Source organism: Zalophus californianus, chromosome 16, assembly GCF_009762305.2.
Source record: "Zalophus californianus isolate mZalCal1 chromosome 16, mZalCal1.pri.v2, whole genome shotgun sequence".
Classification (NCBI taxonomy): domain Eukaryota; kingdom Metazoa; phylum Chordata; class Mammalia; order Carnivora; family Otariidae; genus Zalophus; species Zalophus californianus.
The window spans coordinates 42,507,887-42,534,585 of NC_045610.1; the positions used below are offsets into that span (position 1 = coordinate 42,507,887).

General features: G+C 55.1%; 1 protein-coding gene across 6 annotated transcripts; it reads right to left on the reverse strand.

Annotated features, from left to right (window-relative positions):
- Positions 1 to 268: 268 nt before the first annotated feature.
- MPP2 (membrane palmitoylated protein 2) lies at positions 269 to 25,488 on the reverse strand. Of its 6 annotated transcripts, none has more exons than XM_027568438.2 (14): positions 25,393 to 25,488; positions 22,731 to 22,794; positions 17,639 to 17,757; positions 8,799 to 8,837; positions 7,801 to 7,953; positions 7,531 to 7,680; positions 7,027 to 7,254; positions 6,156 to 6,287; positions 5,947 to 6,052; positions 5,793 to 5,861; positions 5,402 to 5,563; positions 4,532 to 4,734; positions 4,041 to 4,169; positions 269 to 2,808 (listed from the first exon to the last, which is right to left on the reverse strand). In XM_027568438.2, the coding sequence occupies exons 2-14, from the start codon at positions 22,759 to 22,761 to the stop codon at positions 2,632 to 2,634; spliced, it is 1,698 nt and encodes a 565-aa protein (XP_027424239.1). In that variant the 5' UTR covers positions 22,762 to 22,794; positions 25,393 to 25,488; the 3' UTR covers positions 269 to 2,631. The 6 variants fall into 6 exon arrangements, with proteins under 6 accessions (XP_027424239.1, XP_027424245.1, XP_027424241.1 ...); XM_027568440.2 differs by lacking the exon at positions 25,393 to 25,488 and adding an exon at positions 25,071 to 25,091 and having other exon boundaries at positions 2,632 to 2,808; XM_027568439.2 differs by lacking the exon at positions 25,393 to 25,488 and adding an exon at positions 23,788 to 23,824 and having other exon boundaries at positions 2,632 to 2,808.
- Positions 25,489 to 26,699: the final 1,211 nt, after the last annotated feature.

The following is a 26,699-nucleotide window of genomic DNA, read 5'->3' on the forward strand; positions in this document are numbered from 1 at the left end:
GAGTGGATTAGCCTTGGAGTCTCTGAATCCCCTGGCCCCCACGAGTGCTCACAGACTCCTGGATACTAGCACTTAGAATGAGCATCTTCTGGGGATGGGGCATGTGGCATGGTGCGATGGGAAATTTTGGAAGACATCACTGGACACAAGACAAGTCACTCCGACTTCCATTCCAGAATCATCTGTGCTGGGTTCCCCACTCTCACCCCGTACCAAAGCCATCCACTGGGCCCCAACCAAAGACAAACAGAGCCCAGAAGCCTTTGTTTTCACATTTAATCAAAGGAAAAGAAAGAAAATCAGTCAGAGCAAAAGCTCAAGAATTGGCTGAGGGAGAGGAGAGGGGAAGGGCAACAGGGCCGGCACTGAGTGTGGGCAGAGTCCTCATTATCCCGAGGTGCCTCAAATACAAGCGTCCAGGGAAGGAGGATAGGGTCAGAGAGGTAATATGGTGGGCACACACCCGTTCCAACCCAGCCGTGGGCCAGGGAGTGAGTGGGGCTTGTGTAGGGGAGGTAGGACGCAGTTGAAGGGATGAAGACAGGAGAGGAGGGGCCCAGCCCTGCCCCCCAGGCATCACTAGAGGTGAAGGTGCCAGAACAGCATCCACACAGGAGATCTGCCCTACAGGGTCAGGTGCCAACTCCTCAGCAAGGTGCGCAGCACTCTAAGCCAGGCTCCCTTCACCTCCATCAGAGGATGCTCTTTCCTTCAGGGGATTTTGGAGGTTAACCAAGGGTAGGGGGGCTGCACCTGCAGATCCTCACTGCTTCTACTCCCAAGTGCCCCAGGTGAGGTGGGAACTGGCAAAGGAAACCACTGCCTCAGGCAGCAGGAGAGCAGCTCTTCCTCCCACTCCTGGGCCCCCTGGGCTGTGGATAAGGGTGATGCAAGGAAGAGCTGGATTGAGGATAAAAAGAACGCTGAGGAAAGGGAAAAGAGGAGTATAAAGGTGACTGCATAGTGGATGCAGAGCTATGCAAATGAGATGGGAGCAGGCTTGACCTTAACATCTCATTTGCATATCCTAGGCCAATGCAAATGAGATCCCTAATATAATAAATATATTTCTAACTTTGTAATAAATATTCTGTTTCTTCTCCCTCCCCTTCCCTAGGAAATGGGCACACAGTGGTTCAGGGGCCAGCTCGGGCTGAACCTGCAGCGAAGACTGATCAGACACTCAGAGAACTGGGAAGGACAGGGGCTGGCTGGTGGGGGGGGGCGACGGGGTGGTCCCTGCAAGAACAGCTTCAGCCCAGACGAGATCACAGAGAGGGACGAGGGCCAGATGCCTGGGGAAGTCTAGGACGGCATTCTTAAAAGGGAGCCTCCTGTCTTACACAGTTGCCCTCCCCGAGGACTCGAGGGTGTCATATAGGATAGGGGGACACTAGGAGATGGGGAGAAAGACATCGGGGGAGGGTCAAGGCTCTGGAATCTGGGATAAGGGTCTCATAAGAAATGGGGACTAACGGGGAACCCCCAAAAAAGGGCCCCAAATAGTGACCTCCAAAGCAAAACAGCCCTTTCCTTCTCTTCTCCCAAAACCAAGACTGACACACACAACACCAACGGTACAAACACAGACCAGGTGCCCCAGCCTGCGGACCCTAAGCTGCGCAGGCAGAAACAGTGTGGATGGCGCCCCCTGGAGTTGTACAACAGGGAGCCGGCTAGAGCACAGATGTCCTCTGCCAAGCCCCTGTTCCATGGCCAGCTCACAGACTCCTCTCTGCACCCATCCTCAGCCCCCCAGGCAGACCTGATGCGAGTGAGCCACCTGGACCCCGCCGGAGAGACCAAGATGGACCGTGGTCCCCAACAGGGAGCCCAGACGTGCCTCCCCCCCCCCACCGCCCCAGGGACCATGGTCAGTAGTCGCAGGCTCCCGGTCACACGGCTCAGCCTTCAGCTCATCCCTCCCTGCGCTGAGCCCCGGCCGGCCCTGCCCTGCGGGGAGCTGAGCAGCCCTGTCAGGGGCACATCAGAGAAGTCCGTGGAGAGACTTCGGCAGTGAAAAGCTGTGCGTGAGGGAAGCACAGGGCGCAGTCCACTTGCGGGACTCCGCCTCATTCCAAGGGAGCTGGGACCGTACTGCCCCCTGGCGGCGGCAGCTGGCTCAAGCTTTGGCTCCCCCAGCCTTCAGGGGGGCCCCAGGCCTGCTCCTGGGCCCCAGGGGTGAGAGGTGGGAGGAGCCCCGGAATGGAGTGGGCGTGGCCAGTCCAAGGGGAAAAGGCGGCTGGAGAGAGGTGGCAGGGGGCCAGTGTACCTACTGGCCACAGGGCCCCAGAGCAGCTTTCCTCTTCTCTGGACTGACCATTATGGAGGTGACTCTGACACACTCCTGGGCACAGCCTGGCCCTCAGAGAGGGACATCTGGTGGCCAGTGGGCATCGGGAGTGGGCAGCACCTGGGCACAGAGGTGCCCCATGAACACCCACCTCCTCGGCAGTGCACACGCCTGTGCTGAAGCCAGATTAGAGCCCGCTAGGAGCCGTCCTCACCCAGGGAGAGCCAGACGGCCAGGGATGAGAGCTAAGGATCAGGGCTGGGGGTCATGGCTGGGGGAGGGGATGGATTCAGGGTTCTGGGTCACAGCCCGGAGGGGTGCGGTCCACATGAACAGTCTCAGTACACCCAGCTGACAGGCACCCACTGGGGCTCCGTCCGCAGCTTCTCCATGGCAGCCTGGAGCTCACGAAAGGTCCTCTCCAGGTTGGTGTTGACCAGGCTGAGGTCGAAGTAGTGCCCGTAGCCCCTCTGGATGCGGCTGCTCTCCTCCACGGTCCTCCTCAGGTCAGCCTCCTGCCGGCATAAGGGGACGTCCTGGCCATCAGTGTCCCCCCCATCACCCCCATCATCAGGGGGAATCTGCAGCCCCCCCATCTATCCCCCTCCCCAGAGCCCAGCCATATCAGGTACAGACTCCCTCACTCCATCAGGTACAGGCTCACCCGCAACCCTGGACAGACACATGGGTGAAAGAAGGAAGAAAGGAAATAACTTTAGTGAGTGCCAAGCAGGGCACTAACCGCTTTGCAACCCACATAATCTTCCCTACGGCTCTGCAAGGCGGGACTCATTATTCCCCATTTCCAATAGAGAAAACTGAGGTACAGAGAGGTCGCCCGGCCAGCAGCTGCACAGGGTCTGCCTGACTCCAAAGTCAATGCTCCCTCCACTCTGACCAGGCGCCCTTACCTCCACAGCCTGAGATACACCTCCCAAGCATGCCGCCAGGAGGGCAATCCGGGGTGCCCCCAGCAACCGCCACCCCTACCTACTCAAAGCTGGCCAGGCAGGGGTGAGAAGGGAACTTTGAATACTGACTTAAATAAGTTCAAGGTGGAAGTTCTAGGGCTGGCCCCACTATGTGCCCAATGGCCCCAGTTGGCTATGTTTGTGACCAGGGGACTTCAACCGGGAGCCCAGCCCAGGCAGCCTTTCCCGGGCCTGAGAACTGAAGTACCAGGTGTGGCCAGCAGATGGACCCCTGAGCTCAGAGTTCTGCAAACCCTACATCTGGAGAAGGCTGCTCCAAGGGGTACCTGGTGGGGAGGTAGGTGCCCTGGGGTTCTGGAACACCTGACTTGAAGCCTCTCCTCCCAGCGCTGCCTCCTCCCTCCAGCCAGCCTTCCAGCCTCCAGCTTCCTCTTTCCCTTCAGCCTTTCCCTCCAGCTGTAAACGCCCTCAGCCCACCTGGCCCATTCTGCCCACAGATCTCCCCCTGGCCCTCTGGACTCCCTTTGGTAAGCACTCTGTCCCCACAGAATGGACGGAGCTGTGGGCCTGGCAAAAGCTCCTGCACCCCAGGCTAGCCGCATCCCTGACTCTGTGAGACTTTGGGCACTTCACTTCCTTGCCCAGACCTCTGTTTCCACACCTATAAAGCAGGAATCACAAGTTCAACCTCACTGAGACCTTGGGTGGGCCCCTCTCCCCTTCCCCAACACCACCTTCTTCCCCTCCTCAGCCCCAGCCTGCCCTCTCTCCCAGGCAGCCACCAGACCCCTTCCACTGCATGTCAGAGCCCTCACCGTGAGCTGCTTGGTGGACACCCCACTCTCCAGGGCAGCCCGGTTCATGGCCCGCAGGGTCTCAAAGTCAGGGGCCTCGATGAACACCACATAAGGGACAAACTCAGCTGTCCTCAGTACTTTCACTGCCTGAAGGAAGAGAAGGGGATGGGGGAGTCTATCCCCCACAGACATCCTAGAAGGTGGGGGGAAGGATAGCTGGGGGGGCAGGTACTTGGAAATGGTGGGGAAATGGTACCTGGGGCCCCAGAACCTGAGTCCTGGGGATGAATGGTGGAGGGACACTGGAGGTGGCTAGAGGAGTGGGGGGCCTGGGAGGCTGAGAAAAAAATTCTAGGTGGGTTGGGTCCCTAGCAGTAGTTGGAGGGTTAGAGGGGGGCTGCTTGGGAGACCAGTGCCTGGAAACATATGGGGAGTGTGGGGGGGGGGAGGGTAGCAGAGCGCCCAGAGGGGATATGGGCAGGCTGGGAACAAGCAGGCTGGGGCAGTACCTGGGGGTTGACATCCAGCACGCACACCTTGCCGGCGGCGACCACACCCCGGATGGAGTCGACACGTGTGCCATACAGGTTGCCCTCGTATTCGCCATGTTCCAGGTAGCGCCCCGCGCGGATGTCGGCCTCCATCTCCCCGCGGGACACAAAGCTGTAGCCCTGGCCTTCCCGCTCCGAGTCCTTGGGCCGCCGGGACGTGTCTAGGGGGAAGGAGGGGCTGACTGAGCACAGGCAGGCCGTGTCCCACCTCAGACACGCGTGCACGTGTCCTACAGGGGCCGTGCAGCCCAGCAGGTGCAGCCCCTCTCCACCTTCACAGTACTGCTGCCTTCCCACGTTCCGTGCCCTCACCCTCACCACTGACACACACGGATCCGAGACATCCATATTGAGGGGACCTTCAGAGTCCACTGTTCCAGCCCAGCGCTCACAGATGGGGGGCTGAGGCCCAGAGAGGGTGATGTGCTCCTCAAAGCCACCCACCAAGGTCAAGCAGATCTGGGGTCAGCCCTCAGGTTCCTGCCTCCAGGAACCAGGAGCTCCCACCATCCCTGCTGGTTCTGTCACCACACGCGGGCCTGTTTCACATGGGCTCCCAACTGGGTTTTTAGCAAGTGAAACATGAGAGAAGACGAGGCAAGGCTTGTCCAGCCCACCCAGGCCACAGGTTCAAAGGACAGCTTCCCGAACACTCTCCAGCCTGCAGTTCCCCCATCAGCCGCAGAGGGCGCACCCCCCACACCTCCCCCCAAAGTACCACTTGACTTGATGCCCATGCAGATACCCACTCATCGGATGTGGCCCTGGCCCCCAGGGCAGCCCCGGCTCCTGGCTCCCCCCCCCCCGCAGGGCCCGGCTCCCACTCACAGGGCACTGTGGTGCCGTATCGATCTGGATCCCACATGATGAGCTTGTTCTTCAGGCTGCGCCGGCCCACACCCTGGGCTCCGATCAGCACCAGGGTTTTCCGGCGGAAGGGAGGCATGCGGGCCACCTCCTCATAAATGAGCAGCTCATGGCGGTCAAACTCTGAACACAGGGAGAGGGTACTCATCGGGCTACTCAAGTGGCACGGGCGAGGCCAGGGGCCAAGGATAAGAGGGCTGGGGCCAGGGGCAGCGGAGAGCGAGTAGGCAGGACCTAGGGACAAGACTGCAGCACCAGCACTGGGAGAGCATGCGCACAAGTCACTAGCGGGTGGAGGGAAGGGGCATGCCATGCCGTGTTAGAGGACAAGGAGGGGGCCTCCAACACCCACCTGCATTCTTGGTAGTCAAGTACATCATTCGCTTCTTTTTCTTTCCTGAAAGACTGCCACACAGGGTCCCTGGCCACAGAGAGATGGGCGAGTGAGGCCAGGCAGGCTTGCGTCAGATCCCAGATTAGGCGTTCCATCAGGGGAACCCTCATACCTGAGGTGGGTGTCAGCTCCAGATCCCGTTTGACAAAGGCTTTCCGCTTCTCCTCCAGCAGCTGGCTGGGGATGAGCCCAGCGCTGCCCCCTTCCACATGGCATGCCTGAAATGGGCAGTAGTTGAGGGGTGAATGCCTGAGTGAGAAGGCACCTCCTCAGCCCTCGCCTCCCCCACACCACACCTGGAGGCACCCACCGATTGCTCACCTGCCACCAGTTAGCGTCGTCCTGGTTTACAATCTGCAGTAAGTCCCCCGCATTGAAGCGCAGGCCCGCTTCCTTGCAGGGGATGAGGCTGTCTCTTGCAGGGTCATAGTCAAAGTGGCATTTCACAAATACCTGGCCCGAGGATCACAAAGGGTCAAGGGAAGAAGGGAAGGCTGGAGGGCAGTAGCCTTCTCAGAACAGCCCCCACCCCACTTCCCCCTCCTGAGGGTATGGGGGTTTGTCACACAGGCCACCGTCTTCCCCCTACCCTCACAAAGATGCAAGAGGCCCGGTCATGCCCCTCTCGAGGCACGCTGCCCCAGACCTGCCCAACTGCCTCCTGGTACCAGCCTCCCTTTGCATCTAGAACAAAAGGACTCAGAGTGCTGGGGCCCCTGCTCAGGCCTGGGGCCATGGACCCATCCACTGAGAAGGCGGGATCACTGGGTAAGGGACACAATCCTGACACCTAACGCAGGATCCCTCGGTCCACCCACACCCTCCGCTTGGCACAGGGGGCTCCGGCAGATGCAGGAAAGCCGGTAGGAGAAGGTGGACAGAGCAGCCAGACCCCCACAGTCCGCCAACCAGGTGGCCTCCGTACAGGACACGCGGCACGCCGACGTTGCGCATGCGCGCACCCAGTACACGTAGGCAGGTGCGGGGGCTGCATGGATATCGGCCCTCATTGCGGTACCCCAGGCCTTAAATGTGCGCATGTCCCTTGCACATGTGTATGAGTGCCCACGACTAGGTCCAATGCACGAGCATGCGGGAGATGGGGGACTCCTACCCCCGGGCCTGTCACCCCGGCGGCAGCCCCTTGGGCCTCGGGCTGGGGTTGGGGGGGAAGCTTGGCGGAGGGACCCACCTGGCGGGGCAGGTGGGGCTCCTGGTAGCTGGGTAGGATCTTGAGGATGACGCTGCCGCTGGCACTGCGCAGGAGCTCCTGCAGCGCGCGGGGGTCACTGCCCACCGGCTGCCCGTTCACCTCCTTGATGATGTCGCCCACATGCAGCAGGCCTTGCTGAGCCACCATGCCCCCGTGCAGAATGCGCGCGATCACCAGTTCACCGCCCTCCACACGGAACGTCACGCCCTGGGGCGATAGAGGGCGGGTATGATGAGGGCCCAGCTGCTCCAAGCCAGAATCTTCAAATGGGTCTCCTAAGAGACCCTCCATTCCCATCCTCCTGGCACAGTCTGCAGCTCAGATGCACAGTGCCTGTGGTCTCCTGGGGCTGCTTGGGCCCGTCCCGGGGCAAAGCTGGTCCCATCTTCGTCTTCAGCCCTCTCCTGACCAGATTTGGTCCCCGCTGGTTATTCTCAACGCCCCCTCCAGATCCCACCCCCCAGTCCTGCCTGGCGGCCTCACCAGATGCTCTCCAGCAGTCTTGCGGATGCCCACCATGCGCACTGCGTCGGGAGGCACCGGCTGGTTGCTGAAGGTGGGGTCCAGGCCAGGGCTGGGGGGTGGTGTCTCATAGGTCTTTGAGGCCACAGAGTCGTGTGTCTCCAGGAGGGACTGGGGTGGTAATGGAAAAAGGAAGGACCATGAGACAGTGTCCCATGGTCTCCTCCCATCCCGGCGCTAACGTCCTGCCAGCCCCGCTCCCAGCGGCCTGCCCCAGCCCAGGGCCGAAACCTGGAAATGGGGCTCCTGGAGGATGCGGGCCAGCTCTGCGGCGGTGCTGCTCTGCTCCGCCAGCTGGGCCAGGTCCCGGAGGATCTCCTGCACCAGCTCCAGGTTGTTGTCCCGCACAGCCTCCAGCTTGGTCTCCTCCAGCCGCTCATGGGCCTGGTGGGGGCGGAACAGGTGACACCTGAGGCTCCCCAAGAACCCTGGGGTACCGTACACTGTCCCCTACCCGCTCAGATCCCGACTTCAGACCCCACCCTTAGCATTGCTTCTGATACCAGCTTCAGATCCTCACTCACCCAGACACAAGCACCTCACACACCCGCACACACACCTTGTTTCCCCCTTTCTCCCTCCAAACGATGATTAGGACCCAGTTTCCAGAAGGGAGAATACAAAGGACAAACCTGCATTCCCATCCTCTTGTCACAAAGGGCCATTAAAATTATCAAGCTGTCCCCAGCCCCCCAGGACCTTATAAGCATGTGACTTCAAGGACAGCTTCTCCCACCTGACGGCATGGTCTTGGACATCCTGTAGCCCAGGATGAGGAAGCCAGGGAGGTGGAGTAACTTGCTCAAGGTCACAGGGACCCGAACTTGGGTCTCCAGACCTTCAGGCCAGTGCTCCCAGGGAGGGAGGGGACAAGAAATCAGTACAATTGACCCTTGAACCACATGAGGGTTAGACACACCAATCCTGCACCGTCAAAAATCCATATGTAAATTTTGACTCCACAAAAACGTCTACTGTTGACTGAAAGCCTTACGGATAACATAAAAAGCTGGTTGACCATATCTTCTATGTTACATGATTATATACTGTATTCTTACAATAAAGTAAGCTAGGAAAAAAAATGTTAAGAAAATCATAAGGAAGAGAAACATATTTGCAGCACTGAACTTTATTGAGAAAAAGCCACACATAAGTGAACTCACACAGTTCAAACCCATGTTGTTCAAGGGTCAACTGCCCACAGTACCAGAAGAGGGCCCTGTACCTACTTGTTGCTTCACTGACCCTGGGCTCCATGACAAGGTGCTCTGAAAGAAGGGAAAGGCAGCTTTCACCAGTGACCAGCCCAGCAGGGAGAGTCATGTAAGTAAGTAAGGAGTGCCATTTCAGGGATATACATGAAGACTTTTCTCTCTGAGTCATTTGAAAAATAAGTCACCTCACCCCAGAGTAGTTCAGCATACATCACCTAAAAACAAATAGGAGGTCTGCCACATAAACTACAATACCATTATCATACGCAGGAAGTTCAACATTGACACACTGATAGAATATCATCTAATAGACAGTCTCTATTTAAATGTTCACTGTTGTCCCAAAAATATCCCCCTTAGAGATTAGTTTTTGTTTTTTCCCTGATGGACAATCTCATCAAGGACCACATGTTACATTTGGTTGTCACATCGTTTTATTCCCCTTTAATCTAGACCAGATTCCAGTAACTTTTGGTCTTTCGCGACATTTTTGAGTTCAGGCAAGTCGTTTGTAAAATGCCCCACAACTGGATTTTCCTGATTGTTTCCCCTTGATTAGACTCAGGTTAATCATTTTGGCAAGAGGTCTACATAAGCGATCTTGTGTCTTTCCCATGCCTCGAGACCCTGTGACTATTCTGTTCCCCCAACAATCTTTCTCTGATGAATTTCGCATTCATTTATGACTCAGTTCTTTTTTTTAAGTGGGGCGGGGGAGAAGGGGCAGAGGGAGAGAGAGAATCACAAGCAGGCTCCCATGCCCAGCACAGAGCTGGACGCGGGACTGGATCTCATGACCCTGAGATCATGACCTGAGCTAAAATCAAGAGTCAGACACTTAACCAACTGAACCACCCAGGTGCCCCCGTCAATTTTTAAAATTGGGGGCTGCAAAATGGTGATTTTCTAACTCCATTTTTCCTTCTACATTTATTAGCTGGCATTCTACTATAAAACAGAGCTTGTTCTTTTCCCCACCCCTCCTCCCTCTCCCCCACACCCCCTCTCTGTATCACTGTGGATTCTTTTTACCCTGTGTTCTAAACCATCACCATCACTATCTTCATTGTCTCAATTTATCCCAAACTTGTGCAGTGGGATCCCCAAACACGCCTGTGTCCTTTTGACATGTTCCCATCAGTCCTTGAGCACCTTCTTCCTTCTGCCACTACTTTCCCTACCCCAGGTCTGGGCTCAGCAATTTCTCCAAGTAACTCAGATTCCTTTTGGCAGGGAATGGTATTTAGAAACCAAGATCTGGGCAGTTGGTGCTCATTGCTTCTGGGGTGTCACTTATAGCCATCAGTCAATACTGATTGTTCCAATTAAAATCTAACTCTGCAAGCAATGTCCACAATAGCCAAGCTGTGGAAAGAGCCAAGATGTCCATCGACAGATGAACGGATAAAGAAGATGTGGCATATATGCACAATGGAATATTATGCAGCCATCAAAAGGAATGAGATCTTGCCATTTGCAACGACGTGGATGGAACTGGAGGGTGTTATGCTGAGTGAAATAAGTCAATCAGAGAAAGACATGTATCATATGACCTCACTGATATGAGGAATTCTTAATCTCAGGAAACAAACTGAGAGTTGCTGGAGTGGTCGGGGGTGGGAGGGATGGGGTGTCTGGGTGATAGACATTGGGGAGGGTATGTGCTATGGTGAGCGCTGTGAATTGTGCAAGACTGTTGAATCACAGATCTGTCCTTCTGAAACAAATAATGCAATATATGTTAAGAAAAAAAGAAGAAGATAGCAGGAGGGGAAGAATGAAGGGGAGTAAGTCGGAGGGGGAGACGACCCATGAGAGACGACGGACTCTGAAAAACAAACTGAGGGTTCTAGAGGGGAGGGGGGTGGGGGGATGGGTTAGCCTGGTGATGGGTAGTAAAGAGGGCACGTTCTGCATGGAGCACTGGGTGTTATGCACATACAATGAATCATGGAACACTACATCCAAAACTAATGATGTAATGTATGGTGATTAACATAACAATAAAAAAATTTTTAAAAATCTAACTGCAAGATTTTCCTCATCTTCTCTCATTCTGTATTTGTACCTCCCTTCTCCCTCAGTGATAATTTATTTCCCAAGAACATTAATACATTTATTTATTTGTCCTGTCCTCTATTATTAAAAAATATTTCAAAATTGCTAAACAACCACTGCTACCTATCACAAACTTCAGTAAAAGTCAAGATTCATCTGCAGTTCTTTTTATCCTCCGAATAGTCTAAAAGCACTTACAGCATTTACGGAAATGTTCAACAACTGTGCTGCCCAATGTGGTAGCCACATGTGGCCACTGAGCAATATGACAACTACGACTGAGAAACTGAACTTTTAATTTTATATCAGCATTTTGGTTTACTTCAGTATTTTCATTTTAAGTATTTAAATAAATACTCACATGTGGCTTGTGGCCACTGTATTAAACAGTACAGCCTTAGAATATATCTCACATAGGGTATACAGTCAGAATATTGTGAGCAAAAGTAACTAGAATTAATTCCCTTTTCTGTATGCTTATGCTAACAATTTAATATGTGGATAGATTCACTTATCTGCACTTAGTTTCAGAGTTCGCTTTTCTCATTCTTTTTAATTTATTTGTATTGTTGGAATATGTACAACATTTACATGGTTCACATTTTAAATCTATACAAAAAGTAAATTGAAGGAAGTCTCCTTTCCATCCTCATATCTTCTATCCTATTCACACCCACACTAGAGGTAATCATTTTCATTAGTTTTGGTTTATTCTGTTTCTTTTCACAAAAATAAGTAAATATTTCTCTTTTTTACATAAAAAATAGAACACAATACACACTCTTTGATTCCTTGGGTTTTTGGTTTATTTGTTTAATTGGCTTGGTTTGTTGTTTGGTTTTTTTACTTAACAATATGCCCTGGAAATCACTCTAAGCTGCTACATGGAGATCTTCCATTATTATTATTATTATTATTATTATTATTATTATTATTATATTTTAATTACTACATTTGACTCACTTCATGACTGGAGGGCCATAATTTATTCAACCAATCTCATGGGTATTTACGTTGTTTCTAATATTTTACTATTGCAAATAAAGCTGCAGTGAATAACCTGGTACAGCTGTTGTCTATCTGTAGGGAAGTCTTCCACGTAAGTTCCTGGATCAAGCAGGAGATACAGGTGTGGTTTTGTTAGATATTGACAACCCCCCTCCATGGGGATTGGGCCTCTTTGTCCTCTCACCAGCATTGGCTGAGAGACTTTCCTGAAGCCTTGCCTGGACCAAGCACACAGCTAGCTAATGGTGCAGCCGGTACTTGAATCCCGATCTGTCAGCTCCTGATCCACAGCCAGAAGCAGACTGCAAAAGCAGAAACACCACAGAGCCATTTCTTAGAGAGCTTTTCCCTCTGCCTTCCCATGCCAACCTCTCTGATCTTGGCAGAAGACAGGGAATTCTCATTTGAAGTCTAGGCTCATAATTAAATAGCTCAAACACTGAAAGGAGTCCCAGAGAATGGTGTGCCAGAGGGTAAAATCACTCTTACATCTGGAACTGACAATGTGATTTGTTTTGGTCAGTGGGACATTAGCAAATGTGATGCAAGCAGAGGCCTGGAAAGTGCTTGGGACTTGGGGCTTGTCCTCCCTTGCTGCTGGGACTGCCTTGGGGAGAACCCTGGGCCCCCTCCTAGAGGACAAGAGAGGATGCCATCCTAGACATTGCAGCCTTCCCAGCTGGGACACCAGTCATGTGAAGGAGAATGTCCTAGGCCACCCTGCCCGAAATGAGCAGCCCAGACCAGAAAAACCACCCAAATGATCAAAAAGATCATGAGAAATGAAACATGGTTGTTTTAAGCCACTAAACTGTGGAATGGTTTGTTACACAGCAGAAGCTGGCTGATACACTGAGCTCCCCACCACTGTAGCTTCCACTTGTCATGTCCCTTGGTCAGAGTCTCTATTTCAGTGACACCCCACCCCCGCCATCCTTCATTCTTCTAGGACCCTGTCTTGCTTTGTCAATTGTCTCACCCCAGCCCTATCACAGGAGTGGAGTCTTCCCAGTGAACTCTAGCCCAATGGCCAAGACTGCATTGTAACAATTCCTTATGGTTTGAAAAGCACTTCTGCATCCAAGACTTTCCCCATGCCCACCATGACTCTGAAAGAGAGACATCATTATCCCCACTTTTCAGAAGAAATAACTAAAGGTCAGAGAGGTTGTTAGACAAAATAAAATCACACAGCCAGCCAGTGACTCTTCCATGTTCTTTCTATCTCATCTCATATGGATTAGATCACAGGCCTCCCAGCTGGCAGATGTCCCCACTGGTAACAGTTCACCTGAATTTCTGAATGTCACCTGACTTGGATTGCTCACCTTGGCCTTGCCTATTGTCGGAACACCTGCTGCTGGATCCAAGTCAGCCCTCCCAGATGTCACCCACCTGCTAGCGCTGCCACCTGTCGTCTGAGCCAACCCCCTGGATTTATGATCTGTTGGCCACATTTGACTTCCCTCCAGAGCCTTTACACTCTGGGTTTGTCCCCTCAGGCCCTGCCCCTCCCTGGTCCTATATCTACTCAGCCCAGCCCCTCCCACCCTGTCTGCACAGCCCCAGAGGGGAGAGGCAAGCTCCACTCCACAAGGGTAAGGGAAGGAGATTAATGGCTAACAAGGCAGTTCCAGTTTGACTATTCCTGAGTTTATGGGCCACTTCACCAAAAGAACCAAGTTTTCACAACTGGATCTTTGATCTGAGTACTTTTGTCTGTTAGGTTAGAAATGTATCTCTGTACACATAATCATTAAAATCGATGAGGCGTAAAAAGTAGGTCCCGTTGTCCAAAGCAAGTCATGTGGTCAAGCCCAGATTGAAGAATGGAGAAACTCTACCTTTTGATGAAGGAGCGACAAAGTTCCACTGCAAAGGGGCACACGTATGGGGATGGGAGGGATTCTTATGAGCTCAGAGGGGCGGTTAAGGAGATGCACTTCTTGCTTGTCTCACAGCTCGATGGAGAGAAGTCACAGGGTCCCCCTAGCCCACCAGCCTCTCACTGGGAGTCTCAGTATTGAAGAAAGGTCCGCACCGCCTTCTATTGTGCTTTATGCATCTGGAACCATCCTGGGAATCTCCTGGGAGGCAATTCCGACCAGCTTATCCCCAAGAACAATTCTGGAGAAGGGAGTTTATGTTTACAGTCTGATCTACCTCATCAGTAACTTCTCAGTTAGGCTGTACGGTGAGGTCCCAGCCCAACAGAGTTGGGTTCCCTCCAGAGAACAAACTCTCTGACAGCTCATTCCCACAGCCCCAGCACCACATCTGGTACTCAGTGAGCATGCCATAGATATTCGTCAAATTGAAGATGGATGACTGAGTGAGTGATAGTCATACAGGCAGCAATTCCCTCACTGGAGAGCTGTCGGGTGGATCAGACCAAGACACTGAAGAAGAACACTATCGAGGGCAATCATGCTTTGGAAGGGGCCCTCTAACCCCAAGATTCTGCCATCCTGAAAGCCCCCTCTTTCATTATCTGTCTCACTGTAGAAGCAACTGCTAACGTGACCCAGAGGTGATGTTAAATCCTGCTCCATCCAGAGGTCTAATAAATCCTACTCTGAAATCAGCTTTGGCAGGTTACAGGTGTGAAGGGTCAAAATGTGCATATTCAGCAATGCCACTGCCCAGTGTCCACCCTAGAGAGACTTTCACACATGTGCAGAAGCAGAGGAATTCAAGGACGCTCCCCGCAGCGCCATCCTGAATAGCGGAAAATCAACAACAACGTACCTGTCTCTCAGTAGGAGAACCAACAGACAAATACATCGGGCTCTATTTTGTATACTGGAACACCACACAACAGTTAAAATGAATCTCTCTGGGGCGCCTGGGTGGCTCAGTCAGTTAAGCGTCTGCCCTTGGCTCAGGTCATGATCCCAGGGTCCTGGGATCAAGCCCCGCGTCGGGCTCCCTGCTCAGCAAGGAGTCTGCTTCTCCCTCTCCCTCTGCCACTCCCCCTGCTTGTACTCGCTCTCTCTGTCAAATAAATAGATAAATAATCTTTAAAAAATAAAATAAAATGAATCTATCTGTATCTACATCTATACTTATGTCAATAATCATATTACTTATATGAACTAGAAATCTCACAAACCTAAGCAGCTTGCGCTATCTAATTCCATTAAGGAAAGTTTAAAATCCCATAGGCTAGCGGCAGATTGTGTACATCTAAACACATCCGTAGGCAAGACAGGCAAACATTCAGGGGTAGGACATCATCAACCTCAAGCCAGTGGTCACCTAAGGGGAGGGAAAGCTGGGGAAGTGGGACCAAGGAGGGGCACCAGCTGCATCACACTTCTTCTTTCTTACAAAGACATAGCAAGAACGCAAGACGCTGTGGCCAAGCATCCCCATCCTGGAGGTGATACTCACAGGGCTCTTAGGTTTTTTTCCTACACTGTTTGTATTCATTCATTGAGCAAATATTCCGTGAGCACCTACTGTGTGCAGGGCACTCTTCTCGGCCCCCAGGACACAGACAGACACACCTGCCCTGGTCGAGTTCACACTCTCTTTGTTTGAAACATGCTCGATTCCTTGTTTTTATTTTTAATCCATAAATACAATCCTTGACCACTGAATGGAAGCGTTCTGCCTTTCTCCAATCCCCCCCTCCCACCCCAGTCTGCTCAGTTTTCTCCTACCCAGAACATTCCACTTATACCCTCTGCCATTAGCAGCCTCCCTGGGGCTTCAGCCATTCTACACATGGAACGCTCCCCATGACCTGTGGGACACACAGGTGTCCCCGGGGACACAGCATCCCCGGCGCAGCTCTCTCCCGCCGGTGGGGCCTGTTGGCCCTCCACACCCCACGCTGGAGCTGGCCACAGCCGTCCTGTGACAGAGTCCCGACATCCCTACAGTGTGGAAAAGCTGCCACCTGGCTACCCTCTCCCACTGTCTCATCACCATCATCGCCAACTTCCTGGTCACCCCACCACCATTCCTGGAGACCCTGAGCCTGCCTCGGTCTTCTCCCACCCCGATGCCCACCGTACCCTAGATTCCAACGCCACCCCACATGCAAACCTTCCATTTCTGGGCCTCTTGAACATTGCTGACCACCCTGTCCACCGCAGCCACACCCTAAATTGTCATGTCACCCACCCCCCCACCGAGCTGTCCTCCTTGGAAACCTCCCACCTCCCTCTCTCTGACCTCTGCCTTCTCTTACAGCTCTCCACTCTCTCCCCAAACACTCTGCAACCTCAGAGAGCCCCCAGGCCTTCACCTCCGTTTTCTTCCTGCCTCTCTGTCTCCTCCTGGTCCCCTTCTCTGTCCCTCCCAGTCTGGGCCCCAGAGGTGATACTCTGAGACACTTCCTCTCCCCTGTCCCCTTCACACCAACCCGGCATCTCAGCCTCCACAGCCCACACCCGGCGCAAGACCTGGACCAAAACCACCCCCTTTACTCCCGGCATCCCGGGACTAAATCATCCCCACCCCAGAAAGTCAGGCACCTGCCACAACCAGGCTGGGGCTCTGTCCATCCTGCTCCCTGGCTTTGGTGGGGTCCCTCTCCCCTCCCTTCAGCGATTGGTTGAGTCTTCATTTCCAAATCCACTGGTTCAACCCTGATCCCTAATTTCCAGCAGACAACTGCTCCCCTTCTCCGAAAAATCTGAGCAAGTAGACATGATTCCCTGCAACTCCACTGCCTCTACCCCAGGAAAGGGGGCGCCCTTCTACCCCACTCCCAAGCCCCAACCCTGCCTCTGAGCTGACGGTGGCACCAGCCTCTTACTTCCCCTGTACAGAATCCTGAGTGCCTTGCTACGCCCACCCCTCACCTTCCACACCCAAACACCAAGCATTGCCAATTCACTTCCTAAATACTTCTTTCATCCTCCCCTCCCTCAAGCCCTAGGTTACCACAGGTCTAGTTCAGGGTCATCCCCAATTCTGGCCTTCCCAGCTCCAGCCATGACCCTCCAACCATCCTCCATGTGGCTGCCAGAGGGATGCTCCTAAAACGTCCATGTCCCATCATCACGCCCCTGCTTAAAACCCACGAAAGTTTCCATGTCACTCACAGGACATCACAGGACAAGGCCCAAGCCCCCAGCACAGCCCCCTGTGCCCTCCACAACCTGTGAGCATGTCTGCAGCTTACACTCCCTGTCTCGTACCTGAAGCTCCAGCCTCACACCCACACTTACAGTCCCCCCAAGACTTCTGGCTTTTTCTCACCTCTGTTTCTGCTCAAGCTCTTCCCTTGGCCCCAAATGCCCTCCCCCTCCTTCTCAGGCTTCCAGACTCAGCTCAAGCGGCCCTTCTTCCAGGAAGCCTTCCCTGGCTACCCCAGACCAGGTTAGGCATCTGTCCTTTACATTCCTAAAACACCTAGTGCATCTGCCTCTATCATGGCCATTACCAAATTGTTTAATAACTTTCTCTCTTAGTGAGTTTCTCCCCCACCTGAAGCATGGCAGGTGACCTTAAAAAGACATCTGCACAAAATGCCCAAAGGCAGAGGGGACAGGCAGGACGAACTCTTGGAGATTGCAATGCACAGGCACCAGTCCCACCCCCCACCAGCCGCAGTCACACGCATCTTCATGGGCATGTCCACACTCCCACCGGCCAGGCACGGGACAGCCGGCCACCTGCAGTCATGAAGACTCATCACCTGGGCACGGATATTCATGCAGAGCCTCTCCACGGGTATTCTGGGCCACATGCCCCATTCCCAGGCACCCTACCGCCAACACCCCATAAACTCCCTAGGCCAGTGCCCTTGTGCCCACCTCCCTAGAGCACTGTACCTTGGCCAGGGATCTCACTATGGGACTTTCCATAATGCCTCTAAGGAAGATCAGGTCCAGTTCTGCAGCCCCCGTGGCATTGGGGAGCGATCCGAGGTTGTCCAGGACTTGCTGCATGGCTGGGGAGAAGGGGCAGGCAGTGAGACACAGGAGCTAGCTGGGCACAGGAGACCAAAGCACACCAGAGCCATCCCACCCCTCCTACCCCGTGTCCCACAGAAGATGACCCCTCTCCAGCAGCACTTCCCCCCTGCCCAGCACAGGCACTCCCGGCCCCTGAATGTCTGAGGCAGGTGTCTAGGGGTGAGGGAGGGGGACAGTTTCCTCGACCTGTTCTCTAGGCCCTGGGTAATGCCAACCTGGCCAGGTGGGAGGGTCTAGGAAGCAGGAAATGGAATCTGAGGTGGGAGGAAGGGAGAAAGGGAAGCAGTTGTCAGGTTCCAGGTTCTGCCCTGAACTAGAGAGCCACAGACTCCTCGCTTGATCTCTGGATGGACTGAAGTCCCAGGACTCAGCCACCTGCACCTAGGGTGCTCAGGGATAGGAGAGAGAGTACTTGGAGCGTGTCCCTGAGTGTTGTCAAGCAGGCAGCCATGCAGGAGGCCAGAGCCTACACAGGATACCCAGTACAAATAGCACCACTAATTAATTCCGTGCGATTTTCCAAAAGTCATGGTCCCTCATTGGCCTCAGTTTTTCCCTCCTGTAAAATGGGTTAATGGAACTAGACAGGGTCTACAGGCCCTTCAGCTCTGACAGAGAGTGATCTATTATCATTGAGAAGTTAATATAGATCATAGGAAGCCAAAGCTGCAGCCCAGAACATTGACAGGAGCTGGGGAGACAGGCACCCTCGGGTGCTGTGGGCACCAAAGGGCAGAGGTTAGACCAAGTCAGCCCAAGGATCAGCAACCTCTCAGCCTGGCATGGGACATAACCAAGGACATGAGAACACCTGACACTGGGCTACAGCAGTGGCCGCTGAGGTCTGAGGTAGGGCTTGTCTGTACCCACCCACGGAGGTGGGAGCTCCTGGCTGTGGCAGGTTCTGGGGGGAGGAAGGAAGGAGCAGAGTGTGCCCAGCTGGGGGCAGAGATGGGCAGGGGGTATCATTACTCTGCCACCCAGCCACCCACGCCTGCATCTACATAACAGCGCTCAAGCCGTGGAGGGGGCCTGGGTACAGTCCCTGGCTCCTCTCACTACTCTTGTCAGTGCCCCCTCCTCCAGGAGGGAATAGGGATGAGGAGGAGGGGGCACTGAAACTGGAGAAGCAGACATGGCTTGGGGACCCCTCTTCCCCACCTTCTCCAGAAACAAGATCTAAGCCTGCCCTCTAGACCCCTCCTGCCCAGGCCAGGGCTTGGTATTGATCAGACACCTGCAAGGCCCTTAGTGGCCTCGGAAAGAAGCCGGGGCAGGCACCCTTCCCACTCTGCCAGGGTATCCTGGGATCCACCCTCCCCAGCCATCCTCACCTACAGACTCACAAGCCTGTCAGCCTTGGAGGACAGAGCCCGGGCGGAGTTAGTGCCCCCTTGCCCAGGCCAGCTCCCTTAGGCTCCCGAGGGCCCGCTCCCGGGGCACCCTCTCCAGATGCCCAAACCCCGAGGAAGGAGGGTAGATGAAGTGGCCAGTTCCCCCCGCCCCCCGCCCCCCGCCCCCCCACCCCACCTTTCCCTACCTTCCCTCCGGAGATCAGCTTCCTCAGAAGAGCCCAGGGATACACCCTCCAAGGAGGCCCCGCTGCCTGGGCTGCCCGCCATGGCTGCCCCCCACTCCCGGCTCCGGGGCTCCTGGAGTAGCCCCCAGACAGCTGCCGCTGCCTTGGCAGCCCGAGGCGGGCAGCGCTCCAGGAGGCGGAACTCGGGGAGCGCCCTCTGCAGGATCAGCCAATAGCAAGGCTCAGTCTCCCTGACCGCCTTGCTGATTGGCCAAAGCCCCGACTGGAGCAGCCGGGTGGGGAGGGCGGTACAGGAGCTGAGAGGGGGGCGGTGGGAAAAAGAGTCCCGGTCCTCCCGGGGCCTGATCCCCCCCACCCCGTGTTCGCACCAGCGGGGGTCAGGAGGGGGCGGCTGAGGGGAGGTCTGCAGGGCAGGGGCTTAACCCCTGCTGCCCCTTCAGAACCGAGGCGGTGCTCAGAGACCCCCCCCACCCCCCCGTCACAGTCCAGGGGCGGGAAACCCAAGGCGGGGTGGGGTTTTTGCCCCAGCTTGTTCCCGCCCCACCCCTTCTGGAAGTCTCTCCTCTAAAACACGCATGCCACTTCCTCCTCTTGCCCTCGGACCTCTACGTTCCTTCTCCAGGCCCAGTTTCCTTTACAATGCCCTCCTCAGGATCAAAGGAAGCCCCCAAGAATGACTCTCAGTCCTGGGCCAGAAGCAGGGGCACCACTGTGGCACGGGGCAAATACCTCAAGCCCCAAATGTCTCCCCCTACCTGCTAGCCATGGGGGGGCGGAGGTTGGGGAGACAGGGAGGAAAAGGAGGGGAGGGGAGCGGCACCACCCTGGGCTGGGAGGGGTGCCTCACAGTCTGACCCCACATCTCAGCAGCGGCTCCCTCCCCTCCCCCATCTCGCACTAGCTCCTCCCCTTAGGTTAGGGACGGTGCCTGGCAGGCAAGTCTGGCATCTTGGAAGGGAAAAGGTGAGGGTGCATTCTCACATCAGGGACCGTGGGCAGGAGCAAAGGACTTGGCAGTTACCCCAGCCCAGGGCCTCCATTCCTCTGATACCCTGTACCATGAGGACACCATCAACTGCTGCTGCCTCCAGACAGCCATTCCCTGAGGAGTGACACCAGGTCAAAACGCACCCCTGGTTGCCATGGCAGCAGGAGGGCTTACACACCAGGACATTAACCCAGGGATGCAGGAGAGATTTAAAGGGACAGCTCCACCTCAAAACGGCCCACAACCCAGCCATGATTCAAGAAAAGAGGGAGTCAAGTAAAGAGGGCAGAGAGGGTAGCGCTCCAGGTCTGGAGACTCCTGGGGCAAGTTCTCTGAACACTGTCCATGCTATAGCCCACATATCCTTCAACCTGTCCTCAACCCTCAGGAAAGGGCCCCTGAGGGGTTTACTTCTACTTTACTAGAAGTAGACCTGGGTCTCTCTGCAAGAATACACTCATACCATCTCCCCTCCACAATGACAGTGGCATGTTGACCCATAGGGAAGAGAATTGTTGGCTTCACCCTGCAGATCCCAAGGCTGGAATCTCCCTGGGAAGGGAGCGGGGAGAGGGAGGGTAACCCTGACCTCAGAGGCGGGTGACCCTGACCACAGCTGTCTCTCCTATGGGGCCTGTAGGAAGTGTAATGGCCACCAAATGAGAAGAAGCAGGCCCATCATTAGATTTTTGATGCCAGGAGCCAATCCAGCCTAGGGTGGGAGCAGAGAGGGCCGCCTGCAGGAAGGGCCAAGAGACTCATAGCTTGGGTCGCACATCATCTTTTTACAGAAGAGGAAACTCAGGATCCTAGAGGTTAAGCAGCTAGTTCCTGTCCTCCTTCCTTTGGATATGGGAAGGCAGAAGTAGCCCAGGGCATAACACCCAGGGGCCCCAGGGGTCCTCAGAGTAAGCAGGCCCTGGCCTCCACTCCCTGCCTGGACCCCACTGCACCCCCACCATGCCCCCATCAAGTGGCCTACAGCAGGAAAGTCAAATTCTCCCCCCTCTACACCCCTGCCAGGCACTATTAATGGGTTTACTGGGCAGCCCCAGATAGAGAGGCCTTTAATCACAGGCTCAGAGATGGGCTTAATTAACCCCTAAGCAGCTTACAGTGGGGCCCAGGCAGCCTGGAGCAGAGGAAGAGCCCAGGGGGCTCAGCAGGCTGGACACAACGTGGGGGCACTGAGCCCTCCAAGGCTGCCAAAGCTGGGGGACATTAGTACAGTTCCTCTACTACACGGAGAAAAGGTCTTTCCTGGAGGGCAAGGGTATCACAGTTTAGGGTCTAGCCCACCCACAGCAGCCTTCACTGTCCTGGTTCACTTTCTCAGAGGGGAGGGACAGGAGAGACATACTAACCAAACTGGGAGGCCTGGAATGGCTTGCAGAGGCAGCAGCAGCCTTGGAGCAAGGGAAGGGGCTGCACGGGCAGGAGGCATCCAGGCAGGGGAATGTCAGACAAATCAGAGCAAACCCAGAGCTGATTGCAGTGTGAGGGCCCATAGCCTCTAGCATAGGGATCTGCACCTGGTAGGTCCCTGACAGCACACAGGGTGGAATTCCTGCATTCCCCAGAGTGGAATGCAGATGTTGTGCATAGAGAAGCATTTGTCTATGAGGAACGCCCACAGCTGTCATCAGATTCTCAAAAAGGGATCCAGGACCAAGAAAATTTAAGAACACTTCTCTTGTCCAATCACCTCATCTTACAGATGGGAAAACCTAGGTCCTAAAAAGGACCCAAAGTCACAGGCTAATTGAGGTAATAACCCAGCAGCACAGCATAACTGTGAATACTACTATCAGGAATATTCTTTCCGCCTCATAGCCTTAGAGTTTCACATCAACCTCTTTATAGAAGAGACACAGGCTCCAAGAGGTTAAGAAATTTGCTCCTGAGGCTTCCTAGCTCATCTGGGCGACCCGCTCCCTTGCCCTACAACCTCCCACAGAAGCAAGTGCAGGCTTCCTGAGCTGGCATTCTCCACGCACACAGCCACACGCCCATCTCTGGCACATGCTGCTTTAGTCTACCCATCTGGTGGCCCCAGGCTGTCCTCCACCCCCAAGCCATCCTCCAAGGGCCAGGTCCTAAGGGCCACCTCACCAACCAGCCTGGCCCCAGGCCATTGCCCTCTGGCAATACTGCGGATCATCTCTGGAGCGTACAGGCCTCTGCCCTCCACGGAGATGAGTTGAGCTGTGTCTCTGGCCCCACCCTGGAGCAGGTGCAGCGGGGGCCATAGAAGCTGCCTGAAGGAAAGGCTGAGTAGCAGGATGGAGCAGCGGTGGGGGAAGGGTTATTCTTACAGGTGGCTGCCAGAGTGCCTGACGGCTGCCGCTCTCCCCGCTCAAGTCCCTGCCTGGCACTGCAGGAACCACAGATACAAACGGACATCCTCAGCCCCTTCTTACCAGACTCAGAGTTGGTGGCAGCAACTGGCATGGTGAGGTCTGCAAGGGCCCTGAAATGTCTCTCCTGGAGGAGGGAAGAGAAAAGAATGAGAAAGCACAATGGCAAAGCAATGGGGGAAGGAATTAGGAAGGGCCTCTCCTCAGGATCAGGGCATTCCCCAGAGACTGCATGATCCCACAGTCCTGGGAGGCAGGAAGAGCAGATATTTCATGCCCCTTTCTCCCAGGAGGAGGAGATCGGAGGATCAGAGAGGTTAATTGCTTTGCCCAAGGTCACGAAGCTAATAAAGAGAGCTACATTGAACACCCAGGTTTTATGACTCTTTAAAAAAAAAATTGTGTTTCTGCCTGCCATTTGTCATTTATTTATTTTGGGGGTGGTAGGAGTCCAGAATTTGAGTCAAAAGCAGAAAAGATGAGCATTCCTAGACTGTAAGCTCCATGAAGTCAAGAACTACATCTGTTTTGCTTCTGGATCCCAACCCTAGCCAGTGTAGATTCTCTACAAACATTTGTCTGTCTGGCTGACAGAAATGAAGTGATACTTTCCCAAGGCCTCCCTGACTTCCTCTTTCTCCCTTTGCCCCTTCTTAGTGCAGAGCTGAGACAAGGAAAGCACGGGGCTCCCTATTCTCCAGGGGAGGGTGCAGGGGGGCACCACTACCCTTCTTCCCCTTGCCTTCCGGGGTACTTACTGCTGGAGAAAACCCTAATTCTCAGTTGCCATGACAACTAGAGGCAGTGGCTCACAGCAGGAGTGAGGGGAGAAGAGGGAAGCAGCTGGCAGCGCCCACTTTAAGACTGAACGCCTGCTGGGCCCCGGGGATAGGGAGCCACAACTTCCCCTCACCCTAAGAAAGGATTCTACCCAGAGGGACCATCACCAGGTTTTAAGAAAACGCTCTCTAGCCCCATCCCTTCCGCCCCCAGGCCAGAGCTGGTCACCTGAGCTTCCCCCTCACCCTAAGAAAGGATTCTACCCAGAGGGACCATCACCAGGTTTTAAGAAAACGCTCTCTAGCCCCATCCCTTCCGCCCCCAGGCCAGAGCTGGTCACCTGAGCTTAGGTAGCAGAAATTACAAAGGTTGGGGGATGACTCCCTTTCTTCCTGGGTCGTCCCCTAAAGATCGTGGAAGAAAGGAGTTTTCAGGGAAAGAAGGGCACCCCCTGTCAGGCTAGCACCCACGCTGGGAGAAATGCCCAGGATCTCCTGTGCCAGCGCCCCTGTGCCAAGCCCTGCTGTGTCTATACCTTCCCTCCTCCCCCAGCCAAGGTCCCTACCACCTGGAACCTGGAGCCTTCTCCCGGCTGCTGCTGTTCTCCCTGACAGTTACTGGCAGGGGGGACTCCAGACATCCTCCTTCCTTAGAGACCGGAAGGTGAGAAGAGGCAGGGAGGATCCTGTCCCCTGGAGTCTTGCCCAGCCTGCCTGGGTTTTTCTCTGGGTAATCAGTTCCCACAGCGTCGGCTAGCTCTTCCCCACCCCCACCCCGTCCTCTGGGAGGGCGGGGCCTGGCTTGTGCCCACAGGAGAACGGCAGTGCCAGGCAAGCCAGCCTGGCTACGGGCCAAGGTCCAGGGCCCAGGCTTCTGGGAACGCGCACCTCGGCTTCCAAACGCCCGGGCCTCGGTGTCTTCTCACCCCTACCTCCAGACTATCCACACCACCCAGGGTCAGTTGGTGATGCGGACCAGGCGCGAAAGGGGGAGGTTTCCTCCAACCTCCCACCCACCCATCCCTCCATTAATACACGTACAAAGAGATGTTGAAGAGAAAGGTCTGACAAAGGCACTTTGAAGACCGACAGGTCGTGGGGAGGGGTAGACAGACTGAGGGATGGCGGGGCGGGGGGTCTAGAGACGTGCGGACCTGCACGCACCGACAATCGGATAGCCCCCGCCCCACGAGCCGGGCCCTAACTGGCTGGGCGCTAGGACCTGGGGGAAGGGGGGGCGTGTTGCGAGCCATCAAAGAAGGCTCTTTGCGAGCGCGCCCGCGGGAGACCAGGGGATGAGGTCACTGAATGGATGCACCCCCCGCCCCTGTCCTCACTCTCCCTCCCCCCCCCCCATAGTTGACCTAACTTTCTGACCCCGGCTCTACTCTCCTGGCACCGATCCGCCCTCAGGTCTCCAGACCCTAACCCTGGCCCCCGACCCCGACCCGCCCTCCCTACAGCCTGGGAGGCGAAAGAAGCAGAGCGCCCCCCTTCCCAGGACCCCCTCCCAGGGAAGGTTGAGGTGTTGGCCTCCCAAGGGGGCCGGGAGGGTGCACCGGGACCCACACAACCTCTGTCGCGCGCCCCCACCCCCCGGAAGCGCTAACAGCGCGGTTCTTACGTAATGCCCGGCTCCAAAGTCCCCCGAATCCGCACAGCCCCCGAAGAGGCCTCGCGGATACCGGAGCCTCGCACAGCTCACCAGCTCTGTGCCCGATGTTACTCTGGAGCCCTAACCGCGCGGGCCAGCATCAAGAAGCAGCGGGGTTTGATTTCTCCCTAGGAGCCCCCGAGAAAGGAGGGAGGCGGGCGGTGGAGAGGGAGGGGACCGGCCTGAGGGAAGGGGCCGGGGGAGACCCGACCCGGAGAATAGGGCTGTGCCTGGACGAAGAGGAAACAAGGGCCCTAGGGTGGGCGCTGGCCCGGAGTCGGGGGGCGCCTACCTGCGCCCGGGGCAGCCCCTAGCTCGGTGCGGCTCCAGAGCAGCCCCGCGCTCCGCGTTTATTGCTTGTCAATCGCTACCCAGGCTCTTAAAGCGGCGAGGCCTCCTCTGCGCGAGGGGGCGGAGACCGAGAGGGGAGAAGAAGGGAGGGGGACCTGGATGCCGCACGAAAAGCCGGAGAAAGTCGTCTTTCCGTGCAGCTAGAGGGTAGGCGGGGAGGTAGTGGTTTGGGAGAAACCGCACAGCCCAAGACCCCGTGCTCGCGTTCCACTCGGGGAAGCAGGGGCTAGGACCCGTACCCACTAGCGTCCCTCGGCGCCCCGCGATCCCTTAAAAGGGCGATGGTGAAAGATTACTCCGCTCCCTTCTCTCAGCTTAGAGCCATGGTTCAATTCCGGGCGTGCCTCACCTTTCCCCGTTATCCTGTTTCCCAACTGGGAAAAGGAACAGGAGGAGTTTAGGGAGATCCCCGAGGGGCAGGAGACCCATCCCCATAGGGTCTCGGGCTCAGAGGCAGCTTCGAAGGACTCGAATGGTGGATAGCTGGATCCCAGAGTCTCTGGAAGAATTTGCAAAGACGGGGGAAACGTCTTCCAGAGGGAGTTCAAGATCTTATTTTAAGTCTGGATGGGAGAGCTGGTCCATACCCCCTGCTTATGGAATACGGAAAGAAGTAACTCGCTATCCTTCTTCAGAGTCCCATCTCAAGAAGTAAATAAAGTATTAAACCCAGTTAGGTGTCTGCCTTCGCCAGCCTCCAGCTCCACCCCAGACCTGCTGGTAAAAGATAGTGTGTGGCCTTGGAATACTTGTAGGTTCAGCCTGGAGACCACCCTCCGCTCAGACAGCATATGGGGCCAGCCACGGTACTTCTCTGACCTCAGTGTCCCCCAGCTCCTCTAATTGTCTTCCAGAATATGCAGAGATCATCCGTCTTTCTTGCTAGCTGAACTCCTAAGACCAGAAATGGACCGCAGCGCCTGGCTGGCTCAGTCGGGGAAGCCCATGGCTTTTGATCTCAGGGCTGTGAGTTTGAGTCCCACTTTGGGTGTAGAGATTACTTTAAAATAAATTTATTATTATTATTATTTATTATTATTATTATTACGTAGGCTCCAGGCCCAACATGAGGGCTCGAACACACGACCCTGAGACCAAGAGTAGCATGCTGTACAGCCAGGCACCCCCAAAATAAAATCTTTTTTAAAAAAAGAAATAAAATGAAAGAAAGAAGGAAGGGAGGGAGGGAGGGAGGGAGGAAGGAAGAAAGGAAGGGAAGGAAATGGACCGCGTCTTGGAAACTTGCTT

Bases quoted from the DNA above. Each gene is read 5' to 3' on its own strand.
- MPP2 (XM_027568444.2), bottom strand. From the start codon at position 19,404: ATGGCGGGCAGCCCAGGCAGCGGGGCCTCCTTGGAGGGTGTATCCCTG. The intron at 4,735-5,401 runs GTGAGTGGGAGC...CCTTCCCCCTAG, and splicing joins ATACGGCACCACAGTGCCCT to ACACGTCCCGGCGGCCCAAG. The intron at 4,170-4,531 runs GTACTGCCCCAG...CTCTTCCTTCAG, and splicing joins TGCTGGATGTCAACCCCCAG to GCAGTGAAAGTACTGAGGAC.